This window comes from Scyliorhinus torazame, chromosome 11 (assembly GCF_047496885.1).
Source record: "Scyliorhinus torazame isolate Kashiwa2021f chromosome 11, sScyTor2.1, whole genome shotgun sequence".
NCBI lineage: Eukaryota > Metazoa > Chordata > Chondrichthyes > Carcharhiniformes > Scyliorhinidae > Scyliorhinus > Scyliorhinus torazame.
Window position 1 is genome coordinate 107,705,470 of NC_092717.1, and position 23,547 is coordinate 107,729,016.

The 23,547-nt window shown below is 41.7% G+C and overlaps 1 protein-coding gene across 10 annotated transcripts in view; it reads left to right on the forward strand.

Moving 5' to 3' along the window:
* ncoa2 (nuclear receptor coactivator 2) overlaps window positions 1–23,294 on the forward strand; it is a 440,942-nt gene extending 417,648 nt beyond the window's left edge. For all 10 annotated transcript variants that reach the window (XM_072467588.1, XM_072467595.1, XM_072467593.1 and 7 more), the window contains one exon: window positions 17,610–23,294. In XM_072467588.1, the coding sequence (XP_072323689.1) occupies window positions 17,610–17,621 (12 nt within the window). In that variant the 3' untranslated portion in view covers window positions 17,622–23,294. The remainder of the gene's footprint in view (window positions 1–17,609) is intronic.
* Window positions 23,295–23,547: the final 253 nt, after the last annotated feature.

Consider the following 23,547-nt stretch of genomic DNA (forward strand, 5'->3'; position numbering starts at 1 on the left):
GCATCTTGCTAATGTACAGTGCCCTCTTCACCCGGTTGAAGGCAGCCAGCCTCCTCGCCAGCTCCACTGTAAAGTCCTGGTATACACATATACCAGCCCCAGCCCACTGCACCACCCACTTCTGCTTGGCCCAGCTCAGGACCTTCTCCTTCACACTGTACCTACGGAAGCATAGAGTAAGTACCCTTGGCGGCTCACTCGCCTTTGGTACAGGCCTCCACGACCGATGAGCCCGATACAGCTCATATCGGGAGGGATCCTCCCCTCCCCCAATAGTTTTGCCAGGATCGCGGCAAAATACTCAGTCGGCCTCGGTCCTTCAACTCCTTCGGGCAGCCCCACAATCCTCAAATTCTGTTGCCTGGATCTGTTTTCCAGGCCTTCCATTTTTCCTCGCAGATCCTTGTTAATGTCCATCACCTTCCACATCTCCTTCCCCATCGAGGCAAGTTGATCACCGTGCTGCAATAACGTCTCCTCCACTTCCTTCAGCGCCTCCCCTTGCTCTCGCATCTCCGCCACTGCGTCCGCCACCGCCTTCGTCACCGGGGAAATCGCCTCCTCCACCAGCACACTCAAAACCTCTCTCATCTCCTTCCTCATTCATAGAATCATAGAAGTTTACAGCATGGAAACAGGCCCTTCGGCCCAACCAGTCCATGCCGCCCAGTTTTTACCATTAAGCTAGTCCCAGTTGCCCGCACTTGGCCCATAACCCTCTATACCCATCTTACCCATGTAACTATCTAAATGTTTTTTAAAAGACACAATTGTACCCGCCTCTACTACTACCTCTGGCAGCCCATTCCAGACACTCACTACCCTCTGAGTGAAGAAATTGCCCCTCTAGGCCCTTCTGAATCTCTCCCCTCTCACCTTAAACCTATGCCCTCTAGTTTTAGACTCCCCTACCTTTGGGAAAAGATGTTGACTATCTACCTTATCTATGCTCCTCATTATTTTATAGACCTCTATAAGATCACCCCTAAGCCTCCTACGCTCCAGGGAAAAAAGTCCCAGTCTATCCAGCCTCTCCTTATAACTCAAACCATCAAGTCCCGGCAACATCCTAGTAAATCTTTTCTGCACTCTTTCCAGTTTAATAATATCCTTTCTATAATCGGGTGACCAGAACTGCACACAGTATTCCATGTGTGGCCGTACCAATGTCTTGTACAACTTCAACAAGACGTCCCAACTCCTGTATTCAATGTTCTGACCAATGAAACCAAGCATGCCGAATGCCTTCTTCACCACCCTGTCCACCTGCGACTCCACCTTCAAGGAGCTATGAACCTGTACTCCTTGTTCTATAACTCTCCCCAACGCCATACCATTAACTGAGTAGGTCCCGGCCTGATTCGATCTGCCAGAATGCATCACCTCACATTTATCTAAATTAAACTCCATCTGCCATTCGTCGGCCCACTGGCCTAATTGATCAAGATCCCGTTGCAATCCTAGATAACCTCATTGTCTCCATGTATTTTGTAAACTGCCTTTCGAATTCCGCAGCCATCACCTTAGTTATTTCTTCAGCCGTAAGCAATGCAGCCTCCCCTGGTGCTCCAGCCTCCATTGTACTTGGTGACCCCGCAGTGACCTTTCCATTCCCCGACGGACCTTCTGCTGTTTTCCTTACAGACGTTCTTTTGCTCACCCTCGACATTTTTCTTCACTCTGCCTTCACTCTGCCACCTCTGTGCCTTCTCCCTGCTTTTGCCGCCTCCGTGGACCCTGGGACCGGGCTTAAAGCCCCGAAAATGCCGTTCCCGAACGGGAGCCCTCCATTGTGTGGCCGCCTCCCGCCCGCCGTCACCGGAATTCCCATGGAGTATTGTATTCTAATCCAACTTTTACATGTTTAATAAATGTTTTTTTTCTTATTAAAACTGTTCCTCCACAGTTTGTTTTTTAAAGTAAAGTTACGGTCTTTGGAGCAAGGGTTCAATTCTGGGATCTTCCTGTCCAATTATAACATCAACTGTTATTGTAACACATGGGTCATTAATATTAAAGAGCAGCAACAATATAATGCAGTGTTAGTTTGCATGTCCTTTAAGTCCGTGCATTTCAAACTTTTTTTCCTGGGACCCACTTTTGCCAACCATCCGACGTTTGCGACCCACGCCGACTGTCCTTCGCGACCCACGCCAACCGACCTTCACGGCACATGCCACTTTAATGCAAAAGGAGAGCTTGCTTGGTCCTCATGGTCTCACTTGAATCAGGTTCAAAAAAGGAGAGGGCGATACACACATCAGGTACAGACTTCAGCCAGTTCCATTGTGTCATCTTCATCTTTATGAAAACGGAAAATCCAACCTCGCACATGTAGGTCGTTGTGAAGGGCAACAGCACCAGAATGCGTGTTTTACTCAGCACTGAATACTCCTTGGAGATGTCACTCCAGAATTTGGACAGTCTCATGGGCTTTTGGCGTGTTCTTAATGTGGTGTTACAGGTCAGCTACAGCACCATTGTCTTTTATTTGGAGTTGGCTCTAAGTTAATACCTGACTCTGGGGTCTCAACCTTAAAAGGACTTTTTAACCCACAACTTCTCTGTCAAGATCTAAAACTTCTCTTCTCATTTGCTAGTACTTCCCTGCATATAACATTAAAGCGCAGCAACAATATAATTCAGTGTTAGTTTGCGTGTCCTTTAAGTCCGTGCTTTTCAAACTTTTTTTCCTGGGACCCACTTTTGCCAACCATCCGACGTTTGCGACCCACACCGCCTGTCCTTCGCGACCCACGCCTACCGACCTTCATGGCACATGCTTTGCATCCTTATTTGTACTGGTACAATTGACAAAACCATACCTTAAGAAATCATCTTCATACCTCTTTGTTCTCGAGTTAAGTTTCTTCTTTGTAGACTGTTAACCAGAAGCCCTGGAGCTCTACAGCATTAGTGCTAGTGCTGCCCTGGACTCTCCTACGCAGTTCATTCCAGATTCTGTTGTGAGCTTCTGTTCAGTAGGTAAACTGCCTATTTGAGCCTCTGTCTTACTTTTAAGAAAACCTTGGTTCACATGCTTGCCAGCAGCTGGAAAATGGAAACAAACTGCGGCAAAAGCACATGAGTGGAGAGTGCTTGACATCAAACGTGTCTGATCTGCTCTCTGCTGCCGCCTCTGGCCAAAGGACTCCATGCGCCCTAATTTATTTCCATTTAAAAGGGGTGCCATTCTTGATGTAAAAGCCAATAGCGGCTGTTGGGCGCTCCTTTTAAATTTAGAGTACCCAATTATTTTTTTCCAAATAAGGGGCAATTTACTGTGGCCAATTCACCTACCCTGCATATCTTTTTGGTTGTGGGGGTGAGACCCATGCAGACTTGGGGAGAATGTGCAAACTCCAGACGGACAGTGACCTGGGGCCAGGCTCGAACCCGGGTCCTAACCACTGCGCCACCATGCCGCCCTGTTTGGCGCTTCTCCTGTCATCGTGACCACCACGGGAACATCGCGACTGATCACTCCATGATCCTGCCAGCACCCATCTGACCCACCAAGGGGCCACAACCCCCGCTTTGAACACCCTGCTTTAAGTGATACCACTGTAGCTAATAAACAACCCAGAGAAAACAAATTTTACTTCAGCATTATCAAGTATTAATTTGACAGGATAATATATTGGTTATTTATTGGCGGCACAATAGGACAGTGGTTAGGGCTGCTGCCTTAACAGCACCAGAGACCTGGGTTCAATTCCGGCCTTGGGTGACTGCCTGTGTGACGCTTGCCCTTTCTCCCCGTGTCTGCGTGGGTTTCCCCCGGGTGCTCCGGTTTCCTCCCACAGTCCAAAGATGTGCAGGTTAGGTAGATTGTTCATGCTAAATTGCCCCTTAGTATCCAAGTGTTAGATGGGTTTACAGGAATGGGGCAGGAAATTGAGCCTAAAGTAGGGTCCTGCTTCAGAGATTTGGTGCAGACTGGGGGGCCCAAATGGCCGCCTCCTACATTGTAGGGATTCTATGATTCGAACTGTGCAGATGATAACACGAATTTCAGTGACTGCCTCAGCCCTCATTAACCTGTTCTGCATATTGCACCATATGAACACGGAGACAATAAACTCATACTTGGAAGAAAGATTCAATACTCGCAACCCAGATTAAACTGCACACGCTCTTTAGCATTCTGTTGAAGAATTAAAAGACTTTCTCCTGCTTTGCTGCATGATGTTCAACATAATTATTTCATAGAAGGCGTGTAATTGGATTTTATTTTGTTAGTAATCTCACAGGGTAAAAAGATCAAATGACTCCTGAGTAGCAACACAGAACAATTGAACAACATAAGTCTTCACTATTAGTTGGAAGCATTGGAGTCCTCGGGTGTCTGTATGTGACACATATAGTGACACAGTGTTAAAGAGGGAAGAAGGCAAAGACACTTTCTCTGTATCATCTGTGTTTGTTTGTTCGGCAAGTCTGAACACTGCTGATTCTCACAACAGTTGTGTTTCCATATCTACCATGCAACACCAGTCTATCACAATATTTCAATACCTCAAAAACCTTATTAGCACCAAGATGCAGTGAGATAATAGGTAAGTGGACAAGATTGACTTCAATGGAAAAGACTTTTGAGAATCATAAGCTGTGTAAAATAGGTTACCGATTCACTGAGCCTTATTATGCAAAAGCCCCCTCACCGTAAACTTTCATTTGCAACAAAATCATTCCACTGTCTGTTCGCAAAATAATTATGGATGACAAAGGCCATCTAACCCAGCTCATCTCATCCATCCAGAATGACTTGTGTATTAGAAGCAGAAATAAGCCATTGGACCCCTCGAGCCAGCTCCGACATTTGATAACATTGCTTGCATTATGTCAGTGCCTGCAGCTCAAACGTACTTAATTGGATGTAAGGTGATTTGGGACAATATGAAAGAAATGTAGGTTTTGTCTTTTTTCAATACATCTGCATGCAATAGGCAGTGTGACTGTAGCAGTGGTGAAATTGGACCCAAATGTTGATTCTCTCAAAGCAATTAATCACAGCAATCAACTGATGTTAGAAAGTGGCGACGGGGGTGGCATGTGGTGCAGTGGTTAGCACTGGGACTGCGGCACTGAGGACCCGGGTTCAAATCCCAGCCCTGTCCGTGTCCGTGTGGAATTTGCACATTCTTCCCATGTCTGCGTGGGTTTCACCCCCATAACCCAAAAATGTGCAGGTTAGGTGGATTGGCCATGCTAAATTTCCCCTTAATTGGGAAAAAAAATAATTGGGTGCTCTAAATTTATTTTAAAAAACGAAAGTGGCGACAAATAAATCACTACATTTACAAAAACAATTCACCGCTGTACTAATCTGGGCACAATCAGAACATAGAATATACAGTACAGAAGGAGGCCATTCGGCCTATCGAGTCTGCACCAATCCACTTAAGCCCTCACATCCACCCTATCCCCGTAACCCAATAACCCCTCCCAACCTTTTTGGATACTAAGGGCAATTTATCATGGCAAATCCACCTAACCTGCACGTCTTTGGACTGTGGGAGGAAACCAGAGCACCCGGAGGAAACCCACACAGACACTGAGAACGTGCAGACTCCGCACAGACAGTGACCCAGCGGGGAATCGAACCTGGGACCCTGGCGCTGAGAAGCCACAGTGCTATCCACTTGTGCTACTGCTGCAATGGTGGAGCAGTGGTTAGCACTGCTGCCTTACGGCATTCGATCCCAGCTTTGCACGTTCTCCCCTTGTCTGCGTGGGTTTCACCTCCACAACCCAAAGATGTGCAGAGTAGGCAGATTGGCCACGCTGAATTGCCCCTTAAATTGGAAAAATGGAACTGAGTGCTTTAAATTTATGAGAAAATATATAATACTGAACCAATCTTACCATTCTGACTTTTCTCTCAACCATAATATACCCCTTACCCCACCTCATTAGGGCAGGGAACCCCTAGCACAGGCACCTGGCACCTTCGCACTGCCAGCCTGGCACTCTAGCACTGCCAGGGTTCCTGGGTGGCAGGAGGACTGCCAGGGTACCACCCTGCCCCATCCTGACTAGCCATGTGCGCAGGATGTGTCACCAGTTACTAGAGTTCAGGCTTCCAAACTCTCATAAGTGGTTATGACTTCCCATGTAGAACAGGATGTTAATGTACCTCTGTTAGAAGAAAATACTACACTTCTTTGCAGGCATGTTTTCAACAAAGAAACAATAGCTTTTGTACTTTTTCAAGTTAGTCAGCATAACTAGACACACTTCCGCAAGCCGTTTTGAGTTTGAAATAAGGTCATTGAGATAACCTTCTGGAACATTAATGCAATCAATACTAAGGAATTAGATGCCAACACAAATAGTCATAAGCTTTACACACTTTCCATTCCATTTTCCCTCAAGTCTGGAGAGAGAAATACTTCATGTTTATTGGCTCAGTTACGTTCATAATGGTTTTATAAACACGTGAGACCACAATAAAAAAAATTCTTATTGTCTTTCCCAACCTGGTTCACTTTTTCTTTGTATCAAGATCTTTTTCAGATCAGCAAACATGTCTGTAAGTAGTACATTAGGCGCCCAATATTAAATGTAGGCAATTAGACTGGCCATCGGTGAAGAAATCAAACTCTCTCACACCATTAGTTCTGCCTACTGCTTGTTAATCAGAATTGTTTTCATGGCAACTGACAGATCTACTAATGACAAGTCTGTCCAAGGATATTGTTTCCCCTCTCAGATTTAATTAGAATGAATATTCAGATACACTGAACACTGCAAGAATCATGTTTCCCTGCCCTTACTGTTGTGGAATAAGTACTGTCAGCTTTTTTGGTGAAATTTTGCTCCACAAGCTCTCCGATGCTAGTGCTTGAAAATTAAAACACACTTTCATTTTTCATATACAGTATCTGTAAGGAGTACTTTCTAGACATTTTTTTCTGGTGTGACCCCAGTTTAATGCCTCAAATATCATTTGACCCAGGGTGTGTTTTAGCTCCCAAATGGGGTGGGAGGGGGGAGAAAAGAGTTGTTTCAGCACCTGAGGCTGCAGGGGCAATGTTTTAGTTCCTGAATAAGTGGGGGGGGGGGGGGGGGGCTTGTTTAAATCCTGAGCAGTGGGTGAGGCAGTTATTTAAACAACAGGCTATTTTTTTTTTTAAAATAAAACAGCCAACCTCCTCCCGACTTTTTTGCAGCGGCAATTAGGTCTCAAAGATGTCCATTGGGCCACATTCATCAATCAAAAAAATCTTAGGATTTAAGGGCGGCATGTGGCGCAGTGGATAGCACTGAGACTGCGGCGCTGAGGGACCTGGGTTTGAATCCCAGCCCTGGGTCACTGTCTGTGTGGAGTTTGCACATTCTCCCCATGTCTGCGTGGGTTTCACCCCCACAACCCAAAGATGTGCTGGTTAGGTGGATTGGCCATGCTAAATTGCCCCTTAATTGGAAAAGAAAAATAATTGGCTACTCTTTATAAAAAAAAAAAAAAAAAATGTTAAACTAAGGATTTAAAGGGTTAGTTTACCTTTCAGCCCGAGCTCTAACACAGCCGTGGCTGCTTTGAAGCTTGCAACCAGCTTGCAGGGGCAGCACGGTAGCATTGTGGATAGCACAATTGCTTCACAGCTCCAGGGTCCCAGGTTCGATTCCGGCTTGGGTCACTGTCTGTGCGGCGTCTGCACATCCTCCCCGTGTGTGCGTGGGTTTCCTCCGGGTGCTCCGGTTTCCTCCCACAGCCCAAAGATGTGCAGGTTAGGTGGATTGGCCATGATAAATTGCCCTTCGTGTCCAAAATTGCCCTTAGTGTTGGGTGGGGTTACTGGGTTATGGGGATAGGGTGGGGGTGTTGACCTTGGGTAGGGTACTCTTTCCAAGAGCCGGTGCAGACTCGACGGGCCGAATGGCCTCCTTCTGCACTGTAAATTCTACGATAACCCTGAAATCTCGTCTCTCAACCTGCAGAGGATTTTTAAAGCTTGGTTTTATTCCAAATTTGAAAATTAAGATTTTCTGGTTTTAGTTGCACTATGAAAAATAAAAGGAAAATCAATGAGAAAAAATAGGGTCCAAATATGTAACGAAATGTGGAGAAAAGAATGAGTACACAAACTCCAGTTAAACTAAATTACAACTCAATTACACATTTATGGACTCACCATCAAAGTCTCATTTAACCCTCTTTAAATTCAAAGGTGGAACTAAAGAACCTAAGTTTACTATTGTGTTTTGAATTACTAACCTGCCACAATGGTGGTGGAATATTAAAATATAGTGAGAGACACATGGGAACAGTTACAATCTTTCTTTTAGTAAACAATACCATGGGATGTTCCTGAGTCAGCCTCTGGTTGATGACCCTCAGTCTTAAGGGGACTATCAATCTTGTACCTTTCAAAGTTCACCACTGAATGTGCTCCATGCCTAACCTGGACTGCAATTTGTTGCACCATAGGAGTACAGCCTTTGTTTCTTTTCCCACTAGAAATCAGTCCAGGTCATCAAATATGTGATCCCAGTAAGGCTGCTGCAGCATACGCTGTGTATGTGCAGCTCAGGATCTGACTTTTGGTCAGGGTGGAATGATAATTTGGGGTTGGTTTTCAGGACACCCATGGTTTCAAGGGGGAAAGTGACCAGCAATAAAAATGTTTCCTGTGGAGAGTGAAGATAGTGGTTTCAGTCATCCTGATGTTTAGCTGATAGAAGTTTCAGTTCATCAAAGACTGGATATCAGGCAAGCAACCTGTTAGCACTGAAACCAGGAAGTGATTTGGAAAAGTAGTAGAGTGGAAGCTGGGTGTTACTGCTGTACATATGAAAGCTGATTCCATGGTTTTGAATAGTACGTATGATATAGATTACATATGAATTTATTTATTTAATAAATTGTAAGTATCCAATTTTTTTTCCAATTAAGGGGCAATTTAGGGTGGCCAATTCGCCTACCCTGCACATCTTTGGACCCCCACAAACACTGGGAGAATGTGCAAACTCCACATGGATAGTGACCTGGGGCGGGGATCAAACCTTTGACCTCAGCGCTGAGGCAGCAGAGCTAACCACTGCGCCAATATGAATTTATTTTAACTCCCATTCCCTTCTCTGAGCAGATTTCTATGAATTCCTTCAACATGCAACCTCATGTTTTCAATTAAATCTAGAAAATCTAATTTGCCTTTCATTTGGTCGACATTATTTTTAACTATTCTTAATTTCCAACAATACCTGAAATATATCTGGGGGAGATTGTGCCGTAGTGGTAATGTCACTGGATTAGTAATCCAGAGGCCCAGGCTAATGTCCTGGGGACATGAGTTCAAATTCCACCACAGCAGTTAAATTCAATTAACAAATCCAGAATATAAATCTAGTCTCAGTTATTTTGACCATGAAAATATCATTGAGTTTGTCATGTTGGGTGTTCCGAGATACAAACGAAATAACATGGTTGTAGATGGTACAACTCTGTTTTATTATTCTGGATAATAACAACTGTTAACTTCTGGCTGTGGTTCGTACTTCACCAGTTAACCTGTGGACCCAGCCCTAGCACTATCTTAGTGAGACACTCAGCACATGGTGTATGTCTGAGTGGCACGCTGTGAGCTCTGTGCTCTGAGCTATCTCCTGGTGGAATGAGCGGGAACTGTGATGTTCCCTGTTTTATTGTGCGTGTGCTCTCACTGATGATTGGCTGTGATGTTGCGTGTGTGTTGATTGGTCCGTCGATCTGTCCATCAGTGTGTGTGTGTGATTGCACCATGATATGTTAATATGGATATCATGACAGGTTTTAATGACAACTCTATCTGCTTTACTAATGTCCTTTGGGGAAGGAAATCTGCCATTCTTACCTGGTCTGGCCTACATGCAACTCCAGACCCACAGCAATGTGGTTTATTCTGAACTGTCCTCTGAAGTGGCTTGGCAAACCACTCGGTTCAAGGGCAATTTAGGGATGGGAAACCAGGGCTGGCGTTGCCCGTGATGCCCACAAATATATATTTTTTTAAACCGCAATATGTTAGCAATATTTTCATCCTTCACTTCAGAAAATAACACACTGCAAAGTCGTGGAGGTGGAACCTGAAAATACCATTAACACCAATATTCCATAATAAAAACTCTATGCAACTTAATCAGTCAATCACTGTTGGTTAATAGCCCTTGTGCAAAACTCGCAATGAGCAATTTCACAGAAGAATTTCTATCAGTATTATTTATCTACTATTGTGCTAAAGTTTGTCCATGTGGGATTTGCGGAAACGTGAGCATCAGGGAGGTGACTCATTTCTGATTTTCTGTAAACTTCAGGTGCATCTTTATATAAAGTGTTGTGATAACCCAATTGCAATTAATATTTTGCTACAAGATCTCCAGTGAGCACTTTGAGTTTATTGTGAAGTGGATGAATGATTTGAGTGCAAATTTTGTTAAGTGACATGGCTGGACTGCACAGATAATTAGTTTTACAACTGCACAATTAATTCCCAGCCCTAATCCATGTCATCATCTAGGATGGAGAAACGGCAGAGAACATAGATTGAGCCATCTTGCTGATCACCCCATTTATATTCCTTTAAACAAGTCACTATATGAATAGTCATTTGGTAGGACAGAGCTTTAGTATTGCTGAAAAAGGATATTTTCTTTGTTGAAGTTTTTGTCTTACACTCATCAGAACATTCGTGCTATTACTTGTTACATCAAAATTATTTGTAATACATCATACAAGGGTGTGAATGTTTTAAAAAATATATCATAAATACAACATTGTAGATTATCTGGAAGCAATTCCTTAAAATATAGATTCTTCTTCCATTTATCCAAAATCTACACACAATTTCTGCCAGCTTCCTGGGAACAGACATTTGGGATCCCAACTTTGAAGTAAATCATGTCCTGAGAAGACAGATGGTTGCCGTGCCCTATCTGTCCCTTAGATCAGGCGTTGTTTCAGCCCACATTTAGATTTTTATTTTAAAGTTCTGTCATCAAATGATCTATTTCCAAATAGTGTCAGAGCTCTGGAGTGAAAGGCAATGTAAATACCTGAGTTTCAAAAGAAAATGCAAATCAAACACCAAAGAGCATTTCCCTGTGGAGGTTTATTTTAATGCCTCAGTGTGATGTTTTGTATTGTTTTTTATATTTTTTAATTGTAAAGCAGAAGGTGGGCGGCACGCTGGTGCGGTGGTTTGATCCCAGTCATGGGTCACTGTCAGTGTAGAGTTTGCACATTCTCCCCCTGTCTACATGGGTCTCACTCCCACAACCCAAAAAGATGTGCAGGCTAGGTGGATTAGCCATTCTAACGTGCCCCTTAATTGGAAAAAAATAATTGGGTACTCTAAATTTAAAAAAAAAAAAGAAAATCCTCCGATTCTACAACAAAGGATGTTGTTCCATTACACAATCTTATATCATTCTTTTTTCATTAAAAAAATTCATCCCCTGAACTACTATCTTCAGTTTCATTTGCTGGTTCACAAACAATTCCATCTTCTTCTCTGCAATATTCTGATCACCTGGTCAAGCTTTCACTCCAACAAAAATGCAACATTTTAGTTCCTACGTGGGATTTATTGATCCCACGGAGGGCATTGAGAGAGACCGATGAAGTGAGGGACCTTGGAGTGCATGTTCTTAGGTCCCTGCAGGTGGCAGGCCAAGTGAATAAGGTGGTGAAGAAAGCATATGGAATGCTTTCCTGTATTGGATGTGGTATTGAAAGCAAAAGCAGGGAACTGTATAAAACACTGGTTAGACCACAACTGAATATTATGTACAGTTTTGGTCAGCACATTACAGGAAGTACATATTGCTCTGGAAAGAGTGCAAAGGACATTTACAAGAATTTTGCTAGAGCTTGGAAATTGCAGCTATGAGGAGAGATTGAATACACTGGGGTTGTTTTCCTTCGGACAGAGAAGGCTGAGTGGTGGCCTAATTGAGGTGTACAAAATTATGAGGGGCCTACACAGGGTAGACAAAAAAGACTTGTTTCCCCTAGTGGAGGGGTCAATTGCCAGGGGGCAAAGATTTAAGGTGATTGGTAGAAGGATTACAACAAAACAAAGAGCAAAGAAAAGTACTGCAAAGGAACAGGCCCTTCGGCCCTCCAAACCTGCGCCAACCATGCTGCCCGTCTAAACTAAAATCTTCTACACTTCCGGGATCCGTATCCCTCTATTCCCATCCTATTCATGTATTTGTTAAGGTGCCCCTTAAATGTCACTCGTCCCTGCTTCCACCACCTCCTCCGGCAGCGAGTTCTAGGCACCCACTACCCTCTGTGTAAAAAGAAAACTTGCCTCGTACCTCTCCTCTAAACCTTGCCCCTCTCACCTTAAACCTATGCCCCCTAGCAATTGACCCCTCTACCCTGGGGAAAAGCCTCTGACTATCCACTCTGTCTATGCCCCTCATAGTTTTGTAGACCCCTATCAAGTCGCCCCTCAACCTCCTTCGTTCCAGTGAGAACAAACCAAGTTTATTCAACCGCTCCTCATAGCTAATGCCCTCCATACCAGGCAACATCCTGGTAAATCCCTTGCTGCACCCTCTCTAAAGCCTCCATAGATTAGCGAGGACATAGGGAAAATCTTTTTCACCCTGAGGATGGTGGGCGTCTGGATTTCACTGCCTGAATTGTTGGTTGAGGCTGAAATGTTCAATTTATTTAAAAGGCACCTGGATCTGCACCTGATGTGCTGTAAACTGCAAGGCCATGGACTAGGTACAGATTAAAATGAGCAGCTAGTTTCCTTTTCTCTCGTTTTTGGTGGCACAAACCCACTGGGCTGAATGGCCTCTTTCTGTGCTGTAACTTTTTTATGGTTCTAAATACCTGTCATCCATGGCTTCTTGCCTCTGAGTCAGAAGGTTGGGCGTTCAAGTCCTACTCCAGGACTTGAGCCCAAAGAGGCCTGACATTCCAGTGCAGTACTGAGGAAGTGCATTTTAAAGCCCTTTGAGACATTGAATGATCATGAAAGATGTTATATGAATGCAAGCCATTTTTAACAAAATAATCCTTTTACATTGAAAGTATGATACTGGATGGATTTGAAAATTCTAATCTTCGGTCCTTGGAATTAAAATCTCTTTCCAGAAGGATATTATTGAAAGTAGCATTGGATAAATTGAATTTTGTGGATGATTATAATTTGGTTAAAGATATAAAATGACATCATTATTGTGCTGGCTGTTTGTTTGTTTGTTACACTTTTGTAAGTAACTTTTTCCAGCTCTTAAATGGCAGATAACATTAAATATTTAGCGCCAAAGCTGGCTTTGATTGTCAGTTGTTGCTGATGTGAATTTTAAAGTTTTTTGCTACTTCACCAAGAAAGATTTACTACCAGAGTGAATAATAACCAGTTGCAATAAATAATTGAGTGTCTTTCCATTAGTGCAGGGAAGAGATTTCTTAACTAATGATGAATAATAAAAACAGAAATTCTAAACACAATCCTATGTTGTATAAAATGCATTACCATATGAAATGGGAACAGGGGTAGGCGGTTTGGCCCCTCGAGCCTGCCCTGCCATTCAGTAGGATCATGGCTGAACTGAAATTCCTCACATCCATTTTCCTGCCCTTTCTCCTTAACCATCAATTCCCTTACTGATCAAGAATCTATCCATCTCAGCCTTAAATCTTCACAAGGACTCTGCCCCCACAGCTCTCTGTGGCAAGGAGTTCCAAAGACGCAATCCTTAGGGAAGAAATTCCTCCTCATCTCAGTCTTATTGGCACCCTTTATTCTGAGACTATGCCCTCTAGTCCTAGACTCTCCCATGAGGGAAAACATCCTCTCAACACCTTTCAAGCCCCTTAAAAAGGCAGGGAGTAGGGCAGCACGGTGGCGCAATGGTTAGCATTGCTGCCTCACGACGCCGAGGTCCCAGGTTCGATCCCGGCTCTGAGTCACTGTCCGTGGGGTGTTTACGCATTCTCCCATGTCTGTGTGGGATTCGCTCCCACAACCTAAAGATGTGCAGGTTAGGTGGATTGGCCACGCTAAATTGCCCCTTCATTGGAAAAAAAATGAATTGGGTATTCTAACTATTATAATTATTAAAGAAAAAAGAAATTAAAAACATTTTTAAAATAAAATTTGAAAGGCAGGGAGTGGAAGGTTAAAAATATTGAGAACAATATTTACCATTATTGGCAAGTAATGACAAAAGAAAATGCTGGAAAAACTCAGCAGGTCTGGCAGCATCTGTGGAGAGAGAAATCGAGTTAACATTTCAAACCGATATGACTCTTCAGAGCTAAAGAGAGGGAGAAATGTGATGGATTATATACTGTATAGGATGGAATGGAACAGCTGGTGAAGAGTAAAAGGCTGGTGATGGGTGGGAGCTAGGAAAGATTGCAGCAAAGATGTGTAGAGCACGAGACAGGGGAAACGTTAATGGAAGTGTGAAGGACTACAGAAGGTGCTGCTATTGGCACAAAGGTAGCATAGCAGAATGTATTAATGGGGGAACAAAGGTCAGCTCCGTGAAAGTAAGACTAAAGAACAAGTGGCAGATGGCCCTGTGGGGGGAGGGTGTTTTGCATTGGGGCAAAAAAGGGGGTCAAGATGGAGGAGAAAGTTCACTGTCTGAAGTTGTTAAACTCCATATTGAGTCCTGAGGGCTGTAACACGTCTAATCGGAAGATGAAGTGCTGTTCCTCCACTTTGTGTTGGATTCACTGGAGCATTGCAGCAGACCGAGGACAGATATGTATGCATGAGCGAAGGTGTTCCGCAAAGCGGTCACTCAGTTTGTATTTAGTCTTCCCATTGTGGAGGAGACTGTATTGGGACCAGTGAATACAGTCGACCAAATTGAAGGAGGTGCAACTGAAATGTTGTTCCACTTGAAAGGAGTGTTTGGGGCCTTGGACAATGAGGAGGGAGGAGGTAAGGGGATAGGTGTTGCACCTTTTTCGATTGCAAGGAAAGGTGACGTGGTAATGGGCTGAGAAGTTGGGATGATGGAGGAGTGGACCAGGGTGATACGGAGGGAGCGACCCCTGCAGAATGCGGACTGTGGGGTGAGGAGGGAAAATGTGTTCTGTTGGCGGAAGTGACTGAGGATGATCCTTTGAATGTGGAGGGTGTTGGAGTGGAAAGTGAGGACAGGGGAACCCTATCATGGCTCTGGGAGGGAGGGGAAGAGCTGAGTGCGGAAATTGGTCAAACCTGGTTGAGTGCCCTGTCAACCATAGTGAGAAGGGAAACCTAGGTTAAGGAAAAAGAGAAAAGTGTCAGAAGTGCCATTTTCGAAGGTGGCATCATGGAAACAGATGTGATGGAGGTGGGAAACTAAGAGAACGGAATGGAGTCTTTACAGGAAGTGGGGCATGCTGAGCTGTAGAGGAGTTGGTGTGGGAGTCATGGGTTTGTAATGAATATTAGTGGTCTGTTCATCGCTGGAAATGGGGACAAGGGAAGGGAAGTGTCGGAGATGAACCATGTGAAGGTGAGAAAGGAGTGGAAATTTGTAGAAGCCAGCTATTTTCTAATACACCTGATAGGTAAAATAGGTAAAAGTGATAGGTGAAAGATAGCTATTTAGCATTTAAGCCCCTAGTCTATTAAGTACCCATTTTAAAACTCACTCATAACCTCAGGTCATTTCAAAACACGTATTCAGCATGACACAGCATAATTCATTTCAAGACAGTACAACATTAAAATACACAATTTAACAGAAACACAAAAACGATGATAAAACAAACACTTTTCATTAAGCTAATAAATACATTTCTCAAGACAGTGTCCAAGGACAGGGCAGGCTCCATGACAACGGCACAGTAACCTAAGGGCGCTATTGTCCTCCGCAAGAATCCAGTTCAAGCAGTTTGTGATAATGGCACAGAATCGCATTCCAGAACACATACAAGAATTCATTTATGAAACATTTCAAGTTCATGTTGCACATTAAAGACAGACAGCTAACCGTCAAATCAAACCTATTTGATTCTAACCCAAACCAATTAGGATTACATAGGCGTGTAGCTAGATGGCTAAAGACAGATATGATTTAGTGTAACCGTGATAGTTCGTACGGCCATATTCCATTCATGAATCATCTATACTTTGATTTAACTTACTCGCTGTCTCTCTATCTTTCATACTTACACTTTCCAACTCTGACTTTTGAAGTTATTGCAAGCTGTTTGCAGTAAGCAAGAAAATCATTTCTGTATTATTTGAAGTTGAATTCTCTACGAAATTGCTTCTCTTTGAGTCCTTTTGCATGCCGGACTTATTTGTCTCTGTTGATTACAATTGAGAATCATTTAAATCTTATTCTCTAATAAGTCCGGCATGCAAAAAGACTCAAAGAGAAGCAATTTCGTGGACTATTCAACTTTCAAATAATACAGAAATGATTTTCTTGCTTACTGCAAACAGCTTGCAATAACTTCAAAAGTCAGAGTTGGAAAGTGTAAGTATGAAAGATAGAGAGACAGCAAGTAAGTTAAATCAAAGTATAGATGATTCATGAATGGAATATGGCCGTACGAACTATCACGGTTACACTAAATCATATCTGTCTTTAGCCATCTAGCTACACGCCTATGTAATCCTAATTGGTTTGGGTTAGAATCAAATAGGTTTGATTTGACGGTTAGCTGTCTGTCTTTAATGTGCAACATTAACTTGAAATGTTTCATAAATGAATTCTTGTATGTGTTCTGGAATGCGATTCTGTGCCATTATCGCAAGCTGCTTGAACTGGATTCTTGCTGAGGACAATAGCGCCCTTAGGTTACTGTGCCGTTGCCATGGAGCCTGCCCTGTCCTTGGACACTGTCTTGAGAAATTATTTATTAGCTTAGTGAAAAGTGTTTGTTTTATCATCGTTTTTGTGTTTCAGTTAAATTGTGTATTTTAATGTTGTACTGTCTTGAAATGAATTATGCTGTGTCATGCTGAATATGTGTTTTGAAGGGCAGCACGGTGGCGCAGTGGGTTAGCCCTGTTGCCTCATGGCGCCGAGGTCCCAGGTTCGATCCCGGCTCTGGGTCACTGTCCATGTGGAGTTTGCACATTCTCCCCGTGTTTGCGTGGGTTTCGCCCCCACAACCCAAAGATATGCAATTGGCCGCGCTAAATTGCCCTGTAATTGGAAAAAATTAATTGGGTACACTAAATTTATTTTTAAAAAAGAATGTGTTTTGAAATGACCTGAGGTTATGAGTGAGTTTTAAAATGGGTATTTAATAGACATTGGGCTTAATGCGAAATAGCTATCTTTCACCTATCACTTTTACCTATCAGGTGTATTAGAAAATAGCTGGCTCCAAAAATTGGAAACAAAATCATTCAATCTTTCCAGGCCCAGACAAGAGCATGTATTCATTTTGGATGTTCAGATTTTTAAACTTGTTATTGCGCCAAAATCCTGAGTGAAACGTTTATCCTGAAATGTATTAAACATTTCTTAAAAAGCACCGTTTTGAAACCAGCATGTCTGAGGTGTAGAGGGAAGAAAGAGAATGGACAAGGAAGTGTTTATATTCTGGAATCACTTAATGTTCCTAATTTTGCAGGTTTAAATTTGTCATGTGATTTGTGCTTCTGTTAATTAAATACCTATTTCGTATTATTTTTCAGAAATATTGCTGACCCTCAGGATTGCTATTCCTCCTGTCTTCAACAAGGTCCAGAAGATCCATATGTTTGCTGATGTACAATTGCAGGGTCAACATTTAGGTGGTAACAATTATAACCAACAAACAAACTCCACCAGATCAAGCCAAGAAAAGTACAGCAGCCAATTGAACTCTCAGCCAGGCTTAGAGAAGTTGTTTGTTACAAGAGTTGCTAACAGAGTGACGGGCTCCTTAGTAGCAACATACTTGCCTACTGAAGCTGCTTTGCCCATTAATTGCATTCACCATAAGTGTGACTTAAGTCTGTCCTCACAACAGATTGACATCGGCTTCGAACCTTGTCCGATGAATGTATTTCTATTGTCGTTTTGCAGAATGAGCATATCTTACTCTTTTGATTTTGATCCTCAATGGTTGCTGACTTTTCTGCTATTTAATCCAGTGTGCAGGCTTTCAGCCATGTTTTCCTCCAACAGTATTTAGAAATGAAGCCTCTTTTTGAAAGGTTTTGCTGTGTGTAAAAGAAATAAGAACTTGCAGATAAGCTGAGTGAATGCTGTAAGAGTAACAGATTTTGGTTTGGAAAGTATCTAAATGGAATTTGAAATTGTTTTTATGCGTTTGATAAAACCAAATGGGAATAGACTTCAGGTAGATTATTAGTTGATGTCAGCAAAAGGGTTAATGTATTATCTTTTTATACTGGGGTTCTGCTCTGTGGAGTCATGGCTTAACATTCAGGGTGTATGATTTTCTTTTTTTGTCATCAATTTTAGTTACAACGGTTAACAAGTAGAATGTTTCTGGCTCCACAGGCCTAGACTACCTGCTGAACACACTCAACTCTGTAGATCCCCACCAATTACACAATAACAACTTGTCCGACAGCTACTGTTACAAGCTGATAGAAAAAACTAAAAGCACCAACAAACTGATCTGTTGCACAAGCAGATGGAACGTGGTTTGTGATTTTTACAGTGGTTAAGATCTTGTTAGGCTACTCATGTCTAAACTGTAGTTATTTTCCTCTTTCTCCTTCCAGATACACATCCTAGTGGTCTCCCAGACCAGGTTTCCACACCAGCTGCCAGAGAAGCAGCTGGTTTCTTCTGAGCTAATGACCCATGGCACTACCCACATAACAAAAGCAGGAGCAGTTGGTCTGTCTCAGGAAAGCCCCCCACTATCCCAGTAGCAGCAGCGTCACCATCAAAACAATTGATTTTGTCTCTGCCAGGAACTCATGGTCACTAACCTCAAGGTAGAGGCAGCAGAAACTGTTCTGCCTTTCACCCAGTCCACATTCCTATTTCTATAATAGTAGCTAGCCTCTTCTTGCAAAAACATAACTGGCGTCTTTTGAGCCAAGGACTGATTTTTCCATTATCCCACTTCCCAAGCATCCTTCTTTCTCACCCTCCTATTTTTCTCAGAGCAGTTACTGACCTCCCTCAGACCATGCTCCTTTACAGCACTAAGCAGCAGTGGCCGACTCTTCCAGGAGTATCGATTGGTCCCTTGCAAACCAGGTTCCCTTGCAGCAGTAACTGGTCTCTTCTCTGTCCAGCACAACATGCAGTTCTCTAACATGATCCTCTGAACCAAACTGAGTTGTGATCTGGAGTTCAGGTGCATCACAGAAAGCTGCCAGGTCCCTCTCCTCCATAAGCACTTTGAAATAATTCTGTAGAGACAAAATAACAAGAGCAAAGCTAAAAGTTATTTCCAGTCTCCCTTCTTTCTCTTCATAGTATATTGCTTACGCATTTTGTATAATTTTAATACAGCTAGCATGTGCTGTTTGTGTTCACTTGTATAATGGCTCTATTTGCATGAAAATGCAGACGGATTATTGGTTCACTGGCAAATAGTCCAGGGCTCGTGCAGAAATTATGAAGCTTTTAGAGAAATGAGACACATTTGTTTTGCTGACTTTCTAAAAAATAGATGATACTATGCATTGGATAGCCAACTGGATTCCTTTCTGATTCACAATTTAATGATAAAACACATTCATCTAAAAGAATATTACTACTTTTCTTTACATTTCTTATTATTTTTAAATAACTACCCCTGAACAATTAGTTTGACCTCCAATTATGGTACCAAACTGCAAAGAATAGTTGTCTTCAGATGTCTGCAAATTCTGGGTTATATACATGAAAATTAATTACCATTTGACCAGATCTGCATTAATTTAAGTGACCCAACTCCTTTCATGTACATAGTGCCCATAATATATTAACCTTGGTTTATATTTCTGTCCCTCGTTGGCATCCTTCTATCTGTGAAAAATGATGAATATGCAGCAAACAATCCATTTGAGATGGGAGATCTTCATATAGTGTACCTTTGCTGATGATTTGAGAGGCAGGTTCTGCCACATGCGCCATACATGAAGCTACCAAGTGTCATTCCGGGTTGTTTTCGGCATTGGCAAGTGTTGCCAATCCGCTATAGGCATTGGCCATCGTGGAGGGACAAGCCAGCTGACAAAAGATGTCGCCATTTTTCCCCGTCGTCAGTTAGTAACTCCCAGATGCGATAATTGCTGTTTAGGGATTCAGGTCAAGCTTGCAAGCATCCTTAAAGCAGAGCTTTGGGCATCCTACTGGTCACTTGGCCCCGGCTACCTCATCACGCTAAACATCCTTGACTGACTTTCATCTTGTGGACGTGCGTGAGCCAATGAAGGCACCTTTGTTTGAAAAGTACTAACAAACTTTGGGAGCTCTGCCTTTGAGAGGACTGCCACATTTGTGATTTTTGTCTGGCCCGGATGCACCCATAACGTCTTGCAGACAGCAAAGGTGGAAATTGTTGAGCTTGTTGCCCCTAGCGACATGTTTTTTATTCTAATACAGAAGTTGCATAAATCAAATTTAAATTTGCCATTCTAATGACCGACATAAATATGTTCAGAATTTAGGATTTTGATTATTTTCTATTAAGTATGTGCCTGGAGTAAGTATGAGTTTTGTTTTCCCATTCTGTGATTATTTTTTAACCAATCTGAGATGTTATCTGAGATTATGAAGTTAACTGGGACAATAAACCAAATATGTGACATCACCAGTTTCATTTGGGCAGAGGAGTCAAAACAATTAAACTGATCAGATTACAGTGAAACTCTACAGAGTAGATTAACCCCACCACAGTACTATATTTCTATGTATATTAGCCCAGATCATTTTCAATGCCACAGTGATAAATTATATACACAGACACATAACTCTGTGTGTAAGTTTTCTATAACTAATGGCATTCATCTTTATACTCATGACTGTGCTGCTGGTATGTTTAGTTGAGTTTATTTGCATAAGCATTCATGGGATAGTAATGCTTATATTGTGAGCCATAACAAAATAAGGCATGGGCTGTTCAAGTTAATATTTTAAGTAGTTTATTATTCATGATAGCTTTACAATGCTGTGGGATCAGAGAGTACAGACTTTTTTGTAAGCTACAGAAACCCAGTGCTTCATTACGATTTCCTAAAGTCAATGGCAGTTTCCAGATGCAAAATGCTGCAGGTCTCGGACCAGATGTCACCACAGATAACATAATAGAAACAGCCATAGCATTTTCATATGGGACAGTATTTTGTAAATTAAGACAGGATGGCTTTTGGAAAGCAGTTGGGTATATAAGCGTCTGATGTATGTAACCAAGCAATAACTTTTACTTGAGCATATGTTTTACATACTGTAGAATTTTGACGAAGTAAAGTTCTAAAGTTGTTGATTCAAAGTGAGATACAACAGTATTACATTAGATACCTTGGTAGCAGTGTCTCCCTCTCCCTCTTATTGTGTAAATAAAGAATAATGATGCCTTGATAAGTAGCTAACGAGTTTGTTTCAGTAGCATTTGTAAAACCAGTGTATTAACTGGTGATTCTGATAGATATTGAGCAACCATTTTTAGTTCTCCAAATTGTACAAATATCATGCCTAACTACCCAACTAACTGCTACTCTGATCTGCATAGTTTCCCTCAATCTAATAGTATGATTAAAATTGGAAGACTTTGTGAATAGGTTGGAAGCAGGTGCTTACTTTCTTAGTTTATCAAGCTATTATAGGGTCCTGATGCCTTTGTATTTGTGTGTCAGGCTACATGGAGCAAGCTGTCATTTATGACCTGAAACCCACGCTGATCATATTGATCACTGTACAGATATTGAATCACAGACCTGTTTTTGCCTCAACAGTTGCTTTTAGGAAGGAGTTTGGCCACATCTCTCGGCTACAGATCATTCAGTTGATAAAGAACTGTGTTCTTTCTGTATTAAAATGACATCGTTGTGTTTCAGACTGCTTTGGTATGATATAGCTTTATGTAAATATTGCTGTGAATTAGGAAAGTTTTCTGAAATGCAGGCATTTAATTTTGCAGATTTCAGAGCCTAGACCTTTGCATTTGTGTCTACGGGAACATTATGTGATACCTAACAAGTTTTCTGTATTTATTCTATTTTATATCTATGCTTTATCTTAATAGGTATGGTTTACAACTGGATGTGTCACTGTTAGAATTGTGCAAATGATAACTCTGCAGTTGCCTACAGAGCCAAAAGATTTTTAAAACAAAAAAAATCTGGTGAAGTGAGGAGGTTGTATGTCATGAAGCTCTGTATAGTGTAGCCCCAATTTACAACTTCTATAGATTTGAATGCATCAAGGTCTATTCTCTTGGAAAGAGGATGCATGGGAACTACTTTCATTGGGAAGCAACATCTCTCTGATTGCATTATGTTCAATCTATAACATTTTCCTCTAACAGATTTAAAGTAATGATGCAAAATTAACATTTAAGAACTATGTAATGTGATGCTGTACATTGCAGACAAGCAGGGCTATGTAGCTCCGTTTGCAAAATCCAAAGATTTCACTGAGTTGATTTTAAAATACAGCTAAGCCATGGTATGTTGGTGTGGTTCAACATCATTTTATAGTATTTCTACACAATTGATTGTTGACTGGATGCAGACACATTCTCTGTACAAACTATTCTATGGACTTTCAATTTGATAGGCAATTCCCGTCTACTTTTTTTCATTTAGAGCTTGAACTTGTTTTGTAAAACCTGTCAATTTCTTAGTACAGTGCAGGAACCTCAAATGCTATAACTTAGCATAATGCCTTAGATATGTTTTTATGTCCTGTATATTCCTAGCAGCTGTTTGTTGTATTATATTGTTTGTATAGTGAATTGTGTAAAATTTTTGGATGTGTCATCAGTTATTAATTTTTTTGTCAGATAAATAGAAATATCAGCAATATGGACCCATGGTTATTGCTTAGTTTTTTGCTGTTATTTTGTTCCTTTTGTGGTCAGTAGGGGTCACTATTTGTAAAATGTTTTTTCTCCCAAGTCTCTGAGAGGTGTATATTGACAAGTTGCAAATTCTAAGCAATATGTAAAGTAAGATTCTTCAGAAGGCTTACAGTGTTGCAAGTTCAGAGATGTATTTTTTTTAGTTCACACTAAACACCTTTGTTTTCTTCTTCTGGCATCCATGTTTGTATCCTTATTGTGAGCATTTTATGCCAAGTTAAGTATATTCAAAGAAATTTAAAAAATACATTTATGCAAGTTGTTAACTAATATTGCTTTTGCTGATGTCATTTGCTTACTTGATGTTAAATAATGCTGTTGTAAATAAAGAATCCTGTTATTGCAATGTTTAATAAAATTTAATTCCTTTGAATTTTACATTTTAATAGAGAAAATGCAACAAAGCTTATACATATATGTTGCACAAAAGGAAACATTGGATTTTGATGGGAACATTATACGCGGGTAACATGGCAATCTGTTGACCAAACCACATTCCCATTTTTTGCACGTGTATACACACATAAGCCTGCCTTAAGCATCATGGTGGCACAGTGGTTAGCACTGCTGCTGCATATGACTGAGGACCCTGGTTCGAT